Genomic DNA, 16,690 nt, shown 5'->3' on the forward strand with positions numbered 1-16,690 from the left:
TCATACACCACCTTGGTGCCAGAACAGAAAAGAGTCTTGTTGTATACTTACCTCTTACCCTGAGAGATGGTGGGACCAGTCGAGCAATGCCGGTAGCTCTGAGGGTGCTGATCCATTTTTGGCTTTATAGCCATCAGTGTCTTGAATCTGATGCGTGCAGCTACTGGAAGCCAGTGGAAGGAGCGCAGCAGTGGGTGGTATGTGAGAACTTCGGCAGGTTAAAAACAAGTCGTGCAGCTGCATTTTGGATCATTTGCAGAGGGCGAATTGCATTTTTAGGTATACCTGCCAGCAGTGAGAGCCAGTAGTCCGGTCTTGAGATGACAAGAGACTGAACAATTACCTGAGCAGCCCGCGTGAACAAAAATGGCCGAATCCTTTTAATGTTGTAGAGAAGGAACCAACATGAGCGTGACACATTAGAAACATGCAAGGAAAAGAACAGTTGAGTGTCCATGGTTACCTCAAGGTTGCGAGCTGTGACTGAAGGGGAGATCAGATGGTTATGCAGGGATATTGCAAGATCATGACCTGGGGATGAATCACCTGGAATTCAACCTGGAGTTCAGTTTTTGCTAGGATTGAGCTTTAACTGATGAGCCGTCATCCACGATGATATGTCTACCAGACATGCTGAGAAGCTGTGGTATCTGAGGGTGGGAAAGAGAAGATAAGTTCAGTATCATCAGCATAGCAGTGGTAAGAGAGTGTGAGGAAATAATTCCCCATGTGAGGTGATAACTTCACCAAGAGAGTGAGTATACAGGGTGAAAAGAAGAGGACCAAGTACTGAGCCCTGTGGGACACCAGTGGAGAGTCTGCGTGGAGCAGATGTCACTCCCCTCCATGTTACCTGATGTGAGCAACCTTCCAGGTAGGAAGCGAACCGTTCCCAAGCTGATCCGCAGACTCCCGAGGGTGGACAAGAGAGTCTTGTGGTTGGTATCAAACGCTGCTGAAAGGTCGAAGAGGATGAGGACACACAACAGCTTGGATCTAGCAGCTGCTTTAAAGCCAGACTGGTTGGGATATTGGACATTGTTCTGTGAGAGAACAATGCGTTCAAGAATTTTTGAAAGAAAAGAGAGAAGTGATACCGGTCTGTAGTTACTGATGTCTGATGGATCCAGAACAGGTTTCTTCAGGATGGGAATAACCCTTACTTTGTTACTTTATTTGTCCAACAATGACATTTTTAACATCATATTTTATATCTTTCTAGTTGTGGAATGTTGTCGAACATTAGAAGAGGTTGTTTTTTTATTAAATGTCAATTTCCTCTTTAAGTGAAAACAAACACAATGCATTATCCATGCAGTGTGTAAACCAATCAATGCAGCATCCTCCATCCTGACTTGCTGGAATTTTAAACAAACGTCTTTTTCATCAAAACTTCACAATATCAATGATTGTTTTTTTCTTAGGTAAATAATGCATTTGTAAGTTACTTTACTATTAGACATTTTTCATGTGTAGTCCATATGAGAAAATGAATCAACCAATCAGATTATACAACAGTGCTGATGATGACTGAACAGATTCAGCAGTGCTCGCGTATGAATATTTTCAGTTACGGTTAGTAGTGTGCACAAAATGAGTGCTTACCTTAATTCTACATGCAGATATAGTTCTAATTCAGCAAAGCGAATTGATGCAAGGTACCACTGAACATTTTCAGGAATAAATGTCACTTTTTATATTTGGTCAGATGACTCCATATGTCTCACTTTTGTATCCTACTGCTTAATGGTTAAATATCAACAGAGAAAGAGACCTGACCCACCATGAGCACAACACCGCAATTAATTGTTCATTCAAACCAGGTACAACAAAACCCTCAGCTACCTGTTTCATCTAATTGGATTGTTTGTTTGCTGCCATTTTGTCATTTTATACAAAGGGAGCAAAATATTCTTTCATTTTTCAGAAAGATGAATAGTTTTGAATTAAGTTGCTTTTTGACGCAAGTCAGAACAACAATAAAGAGCAACTTAATTCAGAACTGTTCACGGTGTTAAAATGTAGAAATAAATATCCTGTGACTGATATCGTTGTCCTGATTGCCCTCAGCCTACAGTGTTACGAGTGGAATTTGCATTTCCACTTTGTACTTCTGTTTATCTGTAGATTCCTCCATTGCACTTGACATTGTTTATTGTGGCTGCAGACAGGACGGTGAGACTCTCCTGTTGAAATTAAGGCCACCCTGGTGTAATGGTGCTTGTCGGCATGGGATACGGCTCACAGGCAGACAGTGCAGGAGTGTGCTGTGAATACAAACCAGGCCACATCTCTGCTCCATAATCCTCCTGTCACATCCCGGCCTTCCACTACACTCTGACACGCTCTCTCGCCACTGCGCTGGTCACCGAAGACGACTCAGCTCCGTCATCAGAGCTTAATGATGCTGCAAACAGGTCTCCTTTGCGAGGGCGTCGACTAGGACACACTCGCAACTCGCTGTCCTCAGACAGGGTCAAATGCAGAGAGAAGGGGGGGAAAATGTCTTGAACTGGTGTTGGGTTTCAGATGGTATTAAGTAGTCAGATCAAAATTTGTTTCAGTTTGTCACTTCTTTGTGGTTAATTTCTACACCCAGCCTGGAATATATTTCATCAAAGGTTCAATATTAAATACAATACAGCTCTCTTTTTGTCCATGTCTGAGCAGCTCTGATAAATACAAAAAACCCATGCAAAGTTTTTTTTTTTTTTTTTTTTTTTTTTTTATTTATTTAGGAGCATGGCATCCCCACAGATATGGGCTATGCTGTATCACCACACCACTCCGGGGTTTACCCTGTACACAGCCAACTCTATGAGGCCTGGAAGAACATTTGGGGGATTCAGGTGACGAGCACAGAGGAGTATCCACACCTGAGACCGGCTCGTCATCGCAGGGGCTTTATACACAACGATATACAGGTGGGATATAGAGATGGGCTACATCCCTCATAACAACCTAAAAATATTGCAGATAATATTTTACCTGAAATCTCTTGGTTATGATTGTAATCAATTACTGAGTAACCGTAGAGCTTACACGTTAAACTATTTGATAAATCCTCCGACGTATTATTTATCAGTAGCAGCCAGTAAGCAGTAAGTGTAGAACAGAAATAGAACAGACTCAAGTCATTTATTTAACTCAAGATGAGGTAAATCCACCCTGTTCTCTGTTTTTATTGGATGGAGAACTTGCACCCTGTGCAGCCCGTGCCCAATTCTTTCTGCCAGCAGGCATGAGAGAGGTGTACGCATTGTCAGAAATCACTATATCAGATATGATATTTGCATCTATTTATGATAACAGTTGGCTGCTACAGTAATCATCCTCACAGGTACCTTTCTAGTTGAAGGACATTTTTATGCATTGTGGTGCTTATTGCATTTCAAGATGCTCTTGAAGCCTTTATTTTTCATTTATATGTCACAGCACACTGATATTCTTTTCTCCACTTATGTGATTTTTATTAAGTTGGGGGTCACACTGCAGGTTTTCCCCTGAATCACAAAGACTTAAGGGCCTTTCTCAAGGGTCCGAGAGTGGCAGCTCGGAGTGCTGGGGCTCGAACCCATGACCTGTTCCGTCACCAAGAGCCTTTACCACTATGTCACCACGATCCGAATACAGAAGTTAATGCATAGAGAAATCAATTGTACACAGGATTTTATGATAAACTGTGGGAAATAATATTATATTATAGAAAACTATTCAGGGAATTCAAATAATATTTTAAATCAGACCACACACAAAAAGATTTACACCAATAGTGTGCACTATATAGTGAATAGGAAGCAGTTGTTGTGAGAGGTAAATACAGCTACAGTTAAAGCAATAAAATATTTGTATTAGTGAAAAATTCAGTTTATTCCCCAACTGTTTGTGATGGATGTTTTGAGGGAACACTTTTCTGAATCTCTTATTGCTCCTATAGCCATTATCAAGATTACACTGCTGTTTTTTGTAATCTTTCTGCTCTGCTTGCTCTCTTTGTGTGTTACTGTGCATTTGTGTCATATCATTAGAGTTCAAGGTTTTCTACAAATGTTTCATTCTGTTGTGCTGTGCAGGTGTTGCCCAGGCAGACATGTGGTCTCTTCACACACACTATCTTTTATAATGAGTACCCCGGAGGCTCTCGCGAACTGGACAAAAGCATCCGTGGAGGAGAGCTCTTCCTTACGGTTCTTCTCAACCCAGTGAGTGCTCTGTGTGCCTGTCTGTCTGTCTGTCTGTGTGTGTATGTATGTGTGTCTGTCTGTGTGTCTGTCTGTCTGTGTGTGTGTGTCTGTCTGTCTGTGTGTGTGTGTCTGTGTGTGTGTCTGTCTGTCTGTGTGTCTGTCTGTCTGTGTGTCTGTCTGTCTGTGTGTCTGTGTGTGTGTCTGTGTGTGTGTGTCTGTGTGTGTGCGTGTCTGTGTGTGTGTGTCTGTCTGTCTGTCTGTGTGTGTGTGTATGTATGTGTGTCTGTGTGTGTCTGTCTGTCTGTCTGTCTGTGTGTGTGTGTATGTATGTGTGTCTGTGTCTGTGTGTGTGTCTGTCTGGCTGTCTGTGTGTGTATGTATCTGTGTCTGTGTGTGTGTCTGTCTGTCTGTGTGTCTGTGTGTGTGTCTGTGTGTGTGTCTGTCTGTCTGTGTGTGCGTGTCTGTGTGTGTGTGCGTGTCTGTGTGTGTGTGTCTGTCTGTCTGTCTGTCTGTCTGTGTGTGTGTGTATGTATGTGTGTCTGTCTGTCTGTCTGTCTGTGTGTGTGTGTATGTATGTGTGTCTGTGTCTGTGTGTGTGTCTGTCTGGCTGTCTGTGTGTGTGTATGTATCTGTGTCTGTGTGTGTGTCTGTCTGTCTGTGTGTGTGTGTATGTATGTGTGTCTGTCTGTGTGTGTGTCTGTCTGTCTGTGTGTGTGTCTGTCTGTCTGTCTGTGTGTGTGTCTGTCTGTCTGTCTGTGTGTGTGTGTGTGTATGTGTGTCTGTGTGTGTGTGTGTCTGTCTGTCTGTGTGTGTGTGTATGTATGTGTGTCTGTGTCTGTGTGTGTGTCTGTCTGTGTGTGTGTATGTATGTGTGTCTGTGTCTGTGTGTGTGTCTGTGTGTGTGTGTATGTATGTGTGTCTGTGTCTGTGTGTGTCTGTCTGTCTGTCTGTCTGTGTGTCTGTCTGTCTGTGTGTGTGTCTGTCTGTCTGTCTGTGTGTGTGTCTGTCTGTCTGTGTGTGTGTATGTATGTGTGTGTGTGTGTCTGTCTGTCTGTGTGTATGTGTGTTCTGAATGTTCTTTAAACACACTAATGAGTACTGCTTTTATTTGTTTCCTGTTGTTTCTGAGTCTGCGATACCTTGGAGATGTTACACAAAGTTTTTTTTACTTTTATCCCCTCTCCATCTCCCCACAGATCAGCATCTTTATGACTCACCTGTCTAACTATGGAAATGACCGCCTGGGCTTGTACACCTTTGAGAGTCTTGTAAAGTTTGTGCAATGCTGGACCAACTTACGACTTCAGACTCTGCATCCTCTGGCACTGGCAGAGAAGTACTTCCAGATCTTTCCAGAGGAGAGAGACCCACTGTGGCAGGTGAGCAGTGCACACATTATCAATTGTTACTGCATGTTCCTTTTCCATTATATGAGCTGAAAGAGAGGAGTCTTAAAAAAAAAACAAAAAAACATCTTGACATCTATAAATGAGTACTATAGCTGTCACAGATATCTGGGGTCTTGTTCGAGGAGCTTAGCACTACAGTGTGACCTTAGCACTGCAGGTCTTACCTGTGTAACACTAGGTTTATAACTTTTCTTCCTAAACCTATCCATAAAACAACTGAGTGGGACTTTTACTAAGAAATACCCATTTACAAATACCCATTTACCCATACTTTTTTATCCATTTTTTTACCCATACTTTTTTTTTTTACCCATACCCATTTACTTTTACCCATATTTTAAAGTTGCAGTAAACAACTTTCATCCTAGTGAATAATGTTATAAAATGAAATAAACTTTGTGATGTTGTTGATTTATTATATTAAAGCAATTAACTGTATAAAAAATAAACTGTTTTCATGTTTGTATATTTATAGAACATTGTCAGCACAGACTATACAATTGGATATTTAATCTGAATTTGGATTATTCAGTCCCATGTGAGACTTTAGCTCAGCCCATTATCATTAATGAGCATTTATGAAAAGTGCTGTATTTATTGTGCAGTAGCACAATTGATTTGTTAATAGTAGTCTGGAAGGTTTGATATAAAACTGTTTATATTTTCTATTAAAGTACTAACACAATTGACACAGCCATTTTAAAGCACACTGTTTTTAAATATATCATTCATTCATTCATTCATTTTCTACCGCTTATCCGAACTACCTCGGGTCACGGGGAGCCTGTGCCTATCTCAGGCGTCATCGGGCATCAAGGCAGGATACACCCTGGACGGAGTGCCGACCCATCACAGGGCACACACACACACACTCTTATTCACTCACGCAATCACACACTACGGACAATTTTCCAGAGATGCCAATCAACCTACCATGCATGTCTTTGGACCTGGGGAGGAAACTGGAGTACCTGGAGGAAACCCCCGAGGCACGGGGAGAACATGCAAACTCCACACACACAAGGCGGAGGCGGGAATCGAACCCCCAACCCTGGAGGTGTTAGGCGAACGTGCTAACCACTAAGCCACCGTGCCCCCCTTAAATATATCAAACACTCCTAATCTGCTGCTGTTTGTGTTCCATGTGCACTCTTTGTAAAAGATTTTTTAATTCACTGCCCACCCTTTAATTTTTCAGAACCCCTGTCACGATAAGAGACATAAAGACATCTGGTCTAAAGAGAAGACTTGTGATCGCTTGCCCAAATTTCTTGTTATTGGCCCCCAGAAAACAGGTAAGGAGCATTAATCGTTATCAGAAACGCTGATACCTAAAAGTGGATTAGTGGATTGTCTGCATGAGTGTCTCTTTAATTCGTATTACCTTAAGGATTAAGAGAAGAGAAAGACAGTCGATGTTTCCTTGCAATTGTTGTGTGTCTACCTCAGGAACGACAGCCTTGCACTCTTTCCTGACCCTGCACCCAGCGATCACTAGCAGTTTCCCCAGCCCTGTCACTTTTGAGGAGATCCAGTTTTTCAATGGTCCAAACTACCATAAAGGCATTGACTGGTATTTTATCTGCTTTACATACCTCTATGTATACAAATAACCAAATGATGTCCGTTTTTATCTCACGATGGAGCCAGTTCTAACTGTTACTATAGAGTCTGGTGAAATCGTTTAATTTCTGTGGGAAAGACCATTTCATGTTTCCACAGAAATGTGAAAAACTGCTGCAATTTGAAAGCATTTGTTGTTACCAAGTGCTACAAATCAAACTCTTGGTGATCAGTTAAAGACAGGATCCTGTGAACATGACAAAGGTTTAATAATTCTTGTTTACAAATGAAACTGTATTTGATCACATATAGGTACATGGACTTCTTCCCCTTCCCCTCAAACGCAAGCACAGACTTCATGTTTGAGAAAAGCGCTAACTACTTTGACACAGAGGTGGTCCCCAAGAGGGTTGCAGCCTTATTGCCCAGGGCCAAGATCATTGCAGTGCTCATCCACCCAGCTGACAGAGCCTACTCCTGGTACCAGGTACATCCTGCCCTTTCTTTCTCACACACAGACTGTAGATGAGCTGGTAAACAGCCACTCTCAAGTTTTAAAACGATCTAGAACTTAAAACGATCAGTTATACTGTTTTGCTATGAGGTGTCTGTCATAATGTTGGATTTTTTTTTAGTCTGGAGCCAAATATTTCATCACGTTGTGTTCTGCGGTGTCATGGTGTGGCGTCATCCTCAAACAGGTTGCTCACAAATAACATTGTATTATTTAAAGCTTACCTCAAGCTTTTGTTTGTGTGTTTATAGCACCAGCGGGCTCATCAAGACCCATCAGCTATAAACAACACCTTTCATGAGGTGGTGACAGCAAATCCTTCATCTTCTAAAGAGCTCCTGGTGCTGCAGAACCGTAGCCTTAAACCTGGAGAATATGCCTCTCACCTGGAGCGCTGGCTACAGCACTTTCCATCCAAACAGGTGCACTGCTTGGCCTAATTTTATACAAACACATACACAAGCGCACACACACACATGACCTGTATTGTGCCTGCAGTTCGGAAAATTGTCACATATGGCATTGCTTGATACTGACATGCAGATGATTCGAATTAGATAATACACTTTGTTCTTAAGACAGACACACACACACACACACACACACACACACACATATTTATATTTATATATATATATATATATATATATATATATATATATATATATATATATATATATATATATATATATATATATGCTTTAACATAATGCATTAGATTTAAATTAATAAATAAGTACTTTAATAATTAAGGGCCGTTTTCAGGATTATATGCATGACTGGTGCTTCATGAGTGCACCCTCTGCTGCCACTCTGTCTTTTATATCTAATGGTGTTAAACCAAATGTCCTAATTTCCTGCTTCAACAGAGCACACCATATGGTGAACAATGACAAATATTTATATAGTCTAAATGCTTTGGACATCAAATTGAGAAATCTCCTCTTTTATTTATAATACTTTTATTTGTGGAACACCTCAAAAAGATAATTATGGAGATGTGGTAGCTCACTGATAAAGGTGTTGGACAACTGACCGGAAGGTTGTGAGTTTGAATCCCAGCGCCACCAAGCTGCCACCCCTGGGCCCCTAAACAAGGCCCTTAACCCCCAATTCTGCAGCTGTATAAATGAGATAAATGTAAGTCGCTCTGGATAAGGGAATCTACCAATAGCCATAAATGTAAATAATACAATATAATCTAATTAGATATGATCTAATTATAACCTAACAGTGGGATACGCTTGGACAAACTGTATTTGCAGTTGGTTATTCACCGTGTGACATGCATTTTTTTTTTCTTCCATATCTGCAGCTACATATAGTCGATGGCACTATGCTGCGCACCAATCCGGCCCTGGTGATGGAGGGCATCCAGAGGTTTCTAGGGGTCACCCCTATTTTTAACTACACCCAGGCTCTCACGTAAGTCCCCCATCTTGCTCATCCACACCATAAATGTGTCTATACTGTTAGCTCAAGCCTACAGTAGAGGTCCATAGTAACTGTAACAGAAAAGTTGTTTTCTATTAAAATATTGTAACAAAATATCGTCATTTTCTTAAAATTTAGAAAGGTTTAATCTGTTTGTTCATTATGTATGTACAGGTTTGACGAGAGTAAAGGGTTCTGGTGCCAGAGGATAGAGGGAAGTCGTCCTAAGTGTCTGGGGAAGAGCAAAGGCAGGAAATATCCAGAAATGGCTCCTGAGGTACCACCGGTGTGCTATTTTTTTCTATCTGTCTAGCCTTCTGTTCCTCGTCCTCTAAGAACACGGAAGGACACAGAGTGTGAGATCTCCCTGTGAGAGAGAGATAATGGAAGTGATTAAATCAGCCACTAAGGAAAGGTCACACTGTCAAACCTTTTTTTTTTTTTTTTTTAAACTGTTTTTAACATTTGTTTTGAATCTGTCAGAATATTGTCCTACTGCGTTCTCGCTTGTAATTTCCAGTCGCATGCGCATGAAAAATTTGGGCCACTCGATAAATATTTACTAAATGCCACTTGCAGTTTTAGTGACAGTTCCTGTGACAAGCTAAACACACAGCGATGCCTTTAGATCTCTTTTTATTTTTTTCCACAGAGAAGCTGGTAGTCTGTTGGGTATAAATTCTAATAAAAATGCAATAATGTACACGAAGGTTACGCTCTTATAGACACACAAAACACAGACACTTTTTTTAACTTAGAAATCAGACCCTTCATTTAGTTGCTAGCTCCAGATTGCTGAGTTTGTACTTTATTTATAATATCCTGGTAAAAGCTGTCAATAGTTTTTACTCTGCTAGGTGAGGAATGTTTGTGCGTGTTTGTCAGCGTGTGAGTAATATTATAGTTAAAGCTGCATTTCAGGACGATCATCTGTGAGCGATGCTTACCACCTATGGTTCTTAATGATTTTTTTAGGAAATGAAACAGTTGGGACCTTGCAACCTTTACATGCTTGTTTTGTGTGTGTTGCGACAGACCCATACTTTTCTAAAGGAGTATTATCGGGAGCACAATTTGGAGCTACTGCGGCTGATGAACCGCCTCGGTCTGACACTTCCCTCCTGGCTCAGAGAGGAGTTACAGAGCAGTAGTTGGAGCTGAGAGAGTCCTGCTGTACACAAATATACTCTCACTACATAGAAGCCTGCGGTACGACAGAGGCATACACTCAGGGCTGAGTCAGACCTTGCTACTCCTCACAACAATATAGGAGCAGCCACACTATAGTGACTTTAAGCTGCGGCGTGTCATCGTGGCTACAGAGGGAATATGTGGACTGCCTCAATTAGCCCATGTTCTCGGCATGATGGTGACACGTGAGAAGGAATAAGGATGAGGGAGAATGCTGGTGATCCTTCACTCTGTGATTGCAGCTTTGTTTTTCCTTAATCCTGATCTTTCTCACCAGGAGTTGGGTAAGAAAAAGTGTGGGTCATGTGAATGAACTCATGAATTATCGATGCTCACACTAGCCTTGCTCATCTCTTCAGAGGAATGATTGTAAAACATTGTACATTTTAAAGTGTTGTATATTTTGGGTCTGATGGGATTTTGATGGATTGAACATGATCTCAGCCATGACGTAAGTGTACAGGACAGTGATGAGTTTAAGCAGGGCATGTTAAAAAGCGCCAGTCTGCAGCTCCTCTCTTCTCCTCATATACGGACTATGCACCAAAAGGCGTTTAGAACTTATGCAAGAAGTTGATGTGATGTTTAGTGTCTCATCATAACGTTGACGAAAGATCTGTTTAAAGTGAATTATGAGTTTTCAGCAAATCATCACACATTTTAAACATAAAAAAGTAAAAATAAATCTTGATTCCAAGTGTACACTATGTGACCAGTGTGCTTCAGGCAAATGTCAAGACTGTCCTGTTCTGTGTAAGGAGCTCTGAGTGGAGAGAGAGAAGGGCTGCATTATGAACCTGTGGTATGCCCTGCAAAGATGAGTTACTGTCTACTTTTATTTTTTATTTTGTAAAAAAAAACAAAAAAAAAACTTTTAAAACACCCAACACTGTATCATCTCTAATAAAACTCTTAGAGAAGTTGCAAAAGCATCTGTTTCTTTCCTTTACACTCTTTATTTTACTGCATTAACACAGAAGTGGAAATCTGTTAGAAAAAGCATTAAATCTCTCTCTCTCTCTCTCTCTCTCTCTCTCTCTCTCTCTCTCTCTCTCTCTCTCCCCCTCTCTTTACCTCTGTCTCTCTCTTTCTTTATCTCTTTCCCCCGTTCCTACATCCCTCTCCCCCTCTCCCTCTCCTCCTCCCCCCCCCCTCTCTCTCCCTCTCCCTCTCTCTTTACCTCTGTCTCTCTCTTTCTTTATCTCTTTCCCCCGTTCCTACCTCCCTCTCCCCCCTCTAGCTCTCCTCCTCCCTCCCTCTCTCTCTCTCACCCTCTATAGAGATAGATAAATAGATAGATAACTGTTTATATTTAGCAGGCTTCCTACTCTCTATTGTTTCAGTACTAGTTAGTAACAGTACTGTACTAGGTAATTATAATTCAGGCTATCACTATAGCGTATAACTATGTACCCGTAATGTAGCTGTTCATAAATTTTAGCACCCGCTTGCAAGGTGAACTATGATTGCAATAAAATATTGAAAAACCTTTTATTTTAAAAAAACTTTTTTTTTTTTAAATATAGTTTTTTTCTGTATATATAGGATTCCTCTGGGTTCTCTGGATTCCTCCACCTGCCCAAAAGCATGTCAGTAGGTAGACTGGTAGCTGCATATGTCCTTTGGGTGTTAATAAATGTGTGAGAATGTGTGTACGGTCCCTGCATCATGTCCAGTGATTGAGGGATAGTCTCCACATTTACATTTACATTTACATTTACAGCATTTGGCAGACGCCCTTATCCAGAGCGACGTACATAAGTGCTTAAATCTCTAACATTGAATACATTAATGCTGGATCACTAAGTTACATACTTAAGATACCATGAGTTTAAAACATTTGTTCAAAGTTACAATGAAAGTGTCAAAGGTGTGTTTTTTTTTTTTTTTTTTTTTTTTTTTTTTTTTAAATGCAAAAGATAATGAAAGAAGTGCTAGTTGAAGTGTTTCCTGAATAAGTAGGTCTTCAACCGCCGCTTGAAAATAGCCAGTGACTCAGCTGTCCGGACCTCTAGGGGAAGTTCGTTCCACCACCTTGGTGCCAGTACAGAGAAGAGTCTTGTAGTATACTTGCCTCTTACCCTGAGAGATGGTGGAACCAGTCGAGCAGTGCTGGTAGATCGGAGGGTGCGGGGTGCAGTGCGAGGAGTGATGAGGGCTTTGAGGTAAGAGGGAGCTGGTCCATTTTTGGCTTTGTAGGCCAGCATCAGTGTTTTGAATCTGATGCGTGCAGCTACCGGAAGCCAGTGGAGGGATCGCAGCAGCGGGGTGGTATGAGAGAACTTTGGCAGGTTGAAAACAAGCCGGGCAGCTGCATTTTGGATCATTTGCAGAGGACGGATTGCGTTCATAGGTAGACCTGCCAGCAGTGCATTGCAGTAATCCAGTCTAGAAATGACAAGAGACTGAACAAGTACCTGAGCAGCCTGTGTGGACAGAAATGGTCGAATCCTTCTAATGTTGTAGAGAAGAAACCGACATGAGCGAGTCACATTAGCAACATGAGAGGAAAAGGACAGTTGATTGTCCATGGTTACCCCAAGGTTGCGAGCTGTGGCTGAAGGGGAGATCAGATCGTTGTGCAAGGATATAGCAAGATCATGACCTGGGGATGAATCACCTGGGATGAACAGCAGTTCAGTTTTGCTAGGATTAAGCTTTAACTGATGAGCAGTCATCCATGATGAAATTTCTGCCAGACATGCAGAGATCCGGTCAGAAGCTGTGGCATCTGCGGGTGGGAAAGAGAAGATAAGTTGTGTATCATCAGCATAGCAGTGGTAAGAGAACCCATGTGAGGAAATAACTTCACCAAGAGAGTGAGTATACAGGGAGAAAAGAAGAGGACCAAGTACTGAGCCTTGTGGGACGCCAGTGGAGAGTCTGCGTGGAGCAGATGTCACTCCCCTCCATGTTACCTGATATGAGCGTCCTTCCAGGTAGGAAGCGAACCATTCCCAAGCTGATCCGCATATCCCAAGACTCCTGAGGGTGGCTAAGAGAGTCTTATGGTTGACCGTATCAAACGCTGCTGAAAGGTCAAGGAGGATAAGGACAGATGAGAGATTGGCTGATCTAGCAGCATGTAGTTTCTCAGAGACATCTAAAAGGGCTGTCTCTGTGGAATGAGCTGCTTTAAAGCCAGACTGGTTGGGGTCTTGGAGGTTGTTCTGTGAGAGATAGACAGACAGTTGATTAAAGACAATGCGTTCAAGAATTTTTGAAAGAAACGAGAGAAGTGATACCGGTCTGTAGTTACTGATGTCTGATGGATCCAGAGCAGGTTTCTTCAGGATGGGAATAACCCTTGCTCTCTTGAAGGTAGTTGGTACCTGACCAGATGCTATGGATCTATTGGTGATAGTTGTAATGAAGGGCAGAAGGTCTTGCGAGATGGTCTGCAGCAAAGTGGAAGGGAGTGGATCCAATGGGCAGGTGGTAGGATTGCAAGACTGGATGAGTTTTAGAATCTCTTCTGCTGTTACAGTTGAGAAATGTGACAACAAAGGTGTAGGGGAGTCCATACTCTGAGATGTAAGTGCAGTCGGGGCTGAAGTGAAGGTCCGGCAGATTTCCTCAATCTTCTCCTGGTAGAAAGAAGCAAAGTCTTCTGCAGTCAGGGAGGATGAAGAAGGTGGAGCCAGGGGGTTGAGCAGAGAAGAGATGATGTTGTGGAATTTCCGAGGGTCATGTGAGGAAGCTTCAAGCTTTTCCTTGTAGAAGGAAGTCTTGGCAGAAGTCACATCTGAGGAGAACTTGGTCATGAGTGTTCGGTAAGAATCAAGATCTGCATGAAGTTGTGATTTCTTCCACTTTCTCTCTGATGATCTTAGCTCTCTTCGATTGTTGCGCAGCACATCTGAAAGCCAAGGAGCATCACATCCACTGTGATCCTGAAGATGAATAAACAAATTAATTCATTTACATTGAGTATAGAGTTACATGAATAGCTACTGTGTGAAAATACATGTCCAAGAAGACATGACTTGGCCTTTTTTTTTTTTTTTTAATAAAAAGCTTAATTAATTTGAGGATACAAATTTCCATGTACTGTCTTCTCTGTCCACATGGTGGCACTGCAGGCTTACATAGTGCTCATGCTGGCACCATGTTTTATGGGTCTGTTTTGTCTCCTGTGAGCTCTTAGGAACGAACAGCACCACTGGAACATTTACTCTTTACTCTGACAAGGAAGCCAATTGATAATGCTTTATTGCTTTTTCACAGAGTGTCTGGTGAATGAATAATTCCTCCAGCATCTGCTCTGTTCATGTGACTGGTTCTATAACCATTGCTGTGACAGAGATAGATATCTGCTCTTGTGCAGGAGAGAAAAATAAGCAGCCAAGTTATTGCTTCTCGAAATGTAAGCTTCCACTTGGGACGAACGTAACCATTGAGTTCTGTCCTATCTCACCGTGCTGTCCACTTAGTTACATCTTGCTGTCAGATTCCTATTAGACGCGTGTTAGCTTGTACTTTACAGGGAAGATGTATACCTACTGTTTTAGAGGGAGAGCTTCTAGTGTTGCACTGCTTGGTGGTACGATAGGTTTGCTGCTTAGTAGAAGAGAAGGCGAATTAGCTGATAACTTTAACTCACAGAAGACAGATCTCTCTCTCATTCTTAAACGCTGTCTACTTCTCACTCTCATTCATTCATCTTCTACCGCTTATCCGAACTACCTCGGGTCACGGGGAGCCTGTGCCTCTCTCAGGCGTCATCGGGCATCAAGGCAGGATACACCCTGGACGGAGTGCCAACCCATCGCAGGGCACACACACAATCTCATTCACTCACACAATCACACACTACGGACAATTTTTCCAGAGATGCCAATCAACCTACCATGCATGTCTTTGGACCGGGGGAGGAAACCAGAGTACCCGGAGGAAACCCAGAGGCACGGGGAGAACATGCAAACTCCACACACACAAGGTGGAGGCGGGAATCGAACCCCCAACCCTGGAGGTGTGAGGCGAACGTACTAACCACTAAGCCACCGTGCTCCCCTGTCTACTTCTATGAAGCCTAATTTAGACAGCCTTCCCTCACAATGCTTAATGTGAAAGTGTTCATGTTTGTGTTTTCTCTCTGTCTCCCTTCCTCTGCTTATTTACTTTGCAATCCTCTTCTCATTCTGTTCCTCTTCCATTTTCTTTGGCAGCTTTGGAATGGCTGGTTGACTTTGCCATCTACTTTAGGCTAATGTAGGAAATGGAGTTGTTTTTTTTTTTTTTTGTTCCATCGATTTCCTCTTTCGACACCGCGAGGGAAAGCCGAGGTGCGGTCGATAGCCTCTCTGATGGCCTCTCACACGCCGGATGTGCTGCACTCCTCTAACAGGTGAAGTTTCATGTTTCACAGTTTTTGTCCCAGAGTTTGGATTTGCAGCACTTAAACTCATTATCAATAAAATTGTAGCAGTAATCCATGGTTATGGCCGTTTAGTGCCGCTGAAACGTGTATTTCAGCCATCACTGGCCACGTAACTGTGTTACATCTTCTAATGATTTATGATGTTTAGCTTCTGCTGTCACTGGTTCTCATATACAGCAGAGGTCTGTAAAGTTCATCAGTTTCAGCTCTTGTTTTGTCTCAGTAAGTTTTATTGTGCTGCAGATCATTTCTGCCATCTTTAGCTAAAGGGAGAAGCATTTTTTTTTTTTTAGATCAGTGTCAGCTATTGCTTCGAATTATGAAAGCAGTGTTGTATTGAAAATTATCGAATGCTGCAACCCTGCCGTCTAAATCGCTTGTGCTGTCAGGTCCAGTAACGGGGAATAAAGATGAACACAGACGTATTGAGGTTACAGATCCTCAATTGCAGCTTTATAAAACAAATCTGCCAATATAATGCCAGCAGCATAATGGCATATGGAGAAATAAGGATACTAGTGAAAGAGAATTTCTTGCTGCATCATTTTAAAACAGTCACTATGCATTTTCCAAACCACATTTGAATGGTCCTATCTTTATTTCTCAATCCAGGGAGTTTCCTTTATACATTAAAAGACCTAATGCATCTCTAATCTCTTTGTGATTACTTCGGATTGTTAAAACCTTACACATTTTTGCATCATATTGGAATTAACCATGCAACCAGTATAATATCAGAAATAATCCAATAAGTACCAGTTCTGTAGCCAGAAACAGGGAATGGTTGAAGTATGGCCAGACTGGATCTAGCTGACAGGAAGGCTACAGTATCTCAAATAACCACTCTTTCCATAATTAGTGAGCAGAAAGGCATCTCAAAACACACAATGTGGAACCTTGAGGCAAATGGGCTACAACCACAACATCAAGTTCTGCTTCTGTCAGTCAAAACCAGAAATATGAGCTCGGCTTTAATGAAATCCTGTGTTTTTCTTCAAACTGTATAGTTTTGATT

General features: G+C 41.9%; 1 protein-coding gene across 5 annotated transcripts in view; it reads left to right on the plus strand.

Moving 5' to 3' along the window:
• The window catches only part of ndst2a (N-deacetylase/N-sulfotransferase (heparan glucosaminyl) 2a), a 112,576-nt gene extending 101,352 nt beyond the window's left edge, over window positions 1-11,224 (plus strand). For all 5 annotated transcript variants that reach the window (XM_060872823.1, XM_060872821.1, XM_060872822.1 and 2 more), the window contains 10 exons: window positions 2,739-2,924; window positions 4,074-4,202; window positions 5,381-5,563; window positions 6,792-6,888; window positions 7,043-7,166; window positions 7,469-7,643; window positions 7,922-8,092; window positions 8,986-9,095; window positions 9,279-9,381; window positions 10,140-11,224. In XM_060872823.1, coding sequence (XP_060728806.1) covers window positions 2,739-2,924; window positions 4,074-4,202; window positions 5,381-5,563; window positions 6,792-6,888; window positions 7,043-7,166; window positions 7,469-7,643; window positions 7,922-8,092; window positions 8,986-9,095; window positions 9,279-9,381; window positions 10,140-10,265 — 1,404 coding nt within the window. In that variant the 3' untranslated portion in view covers window positions 10,266-11,224. The remainder of the gene's footprint in view (window positions 1-2,738; window positions 2,925-4,073; window positions 4,203-5,380; window positions 5,564-6,791; window positions 6,889-7,042; window positions 7,167-7,468; window positions 7,644-7,921; window positions 8,093-8,985; window positions 9,096-9,278; window positions 9,382-10,139) is intronic.
• The last annotated feature ends 5,466 nt before the right edge of the window (window positions 11,225-16,690 follow it).

The sequence above is a fragment of the Tachysurus vachellii genome, chromosome 6 (genome assembly GCF_030014155.1).
Source record: "Tachysurus vachellii isolate PV-2020 chromosome 6, HZAU_Pvac_v1, whole genome shotgun sequence".
NCBI classification, from domain to species: domain Eukaryota; kingdom Metazoa; phylum Chordata; class Actinopteri; order Siluriformes; family Bagridae; genus Tachysurus; species Tachysurus vachellii.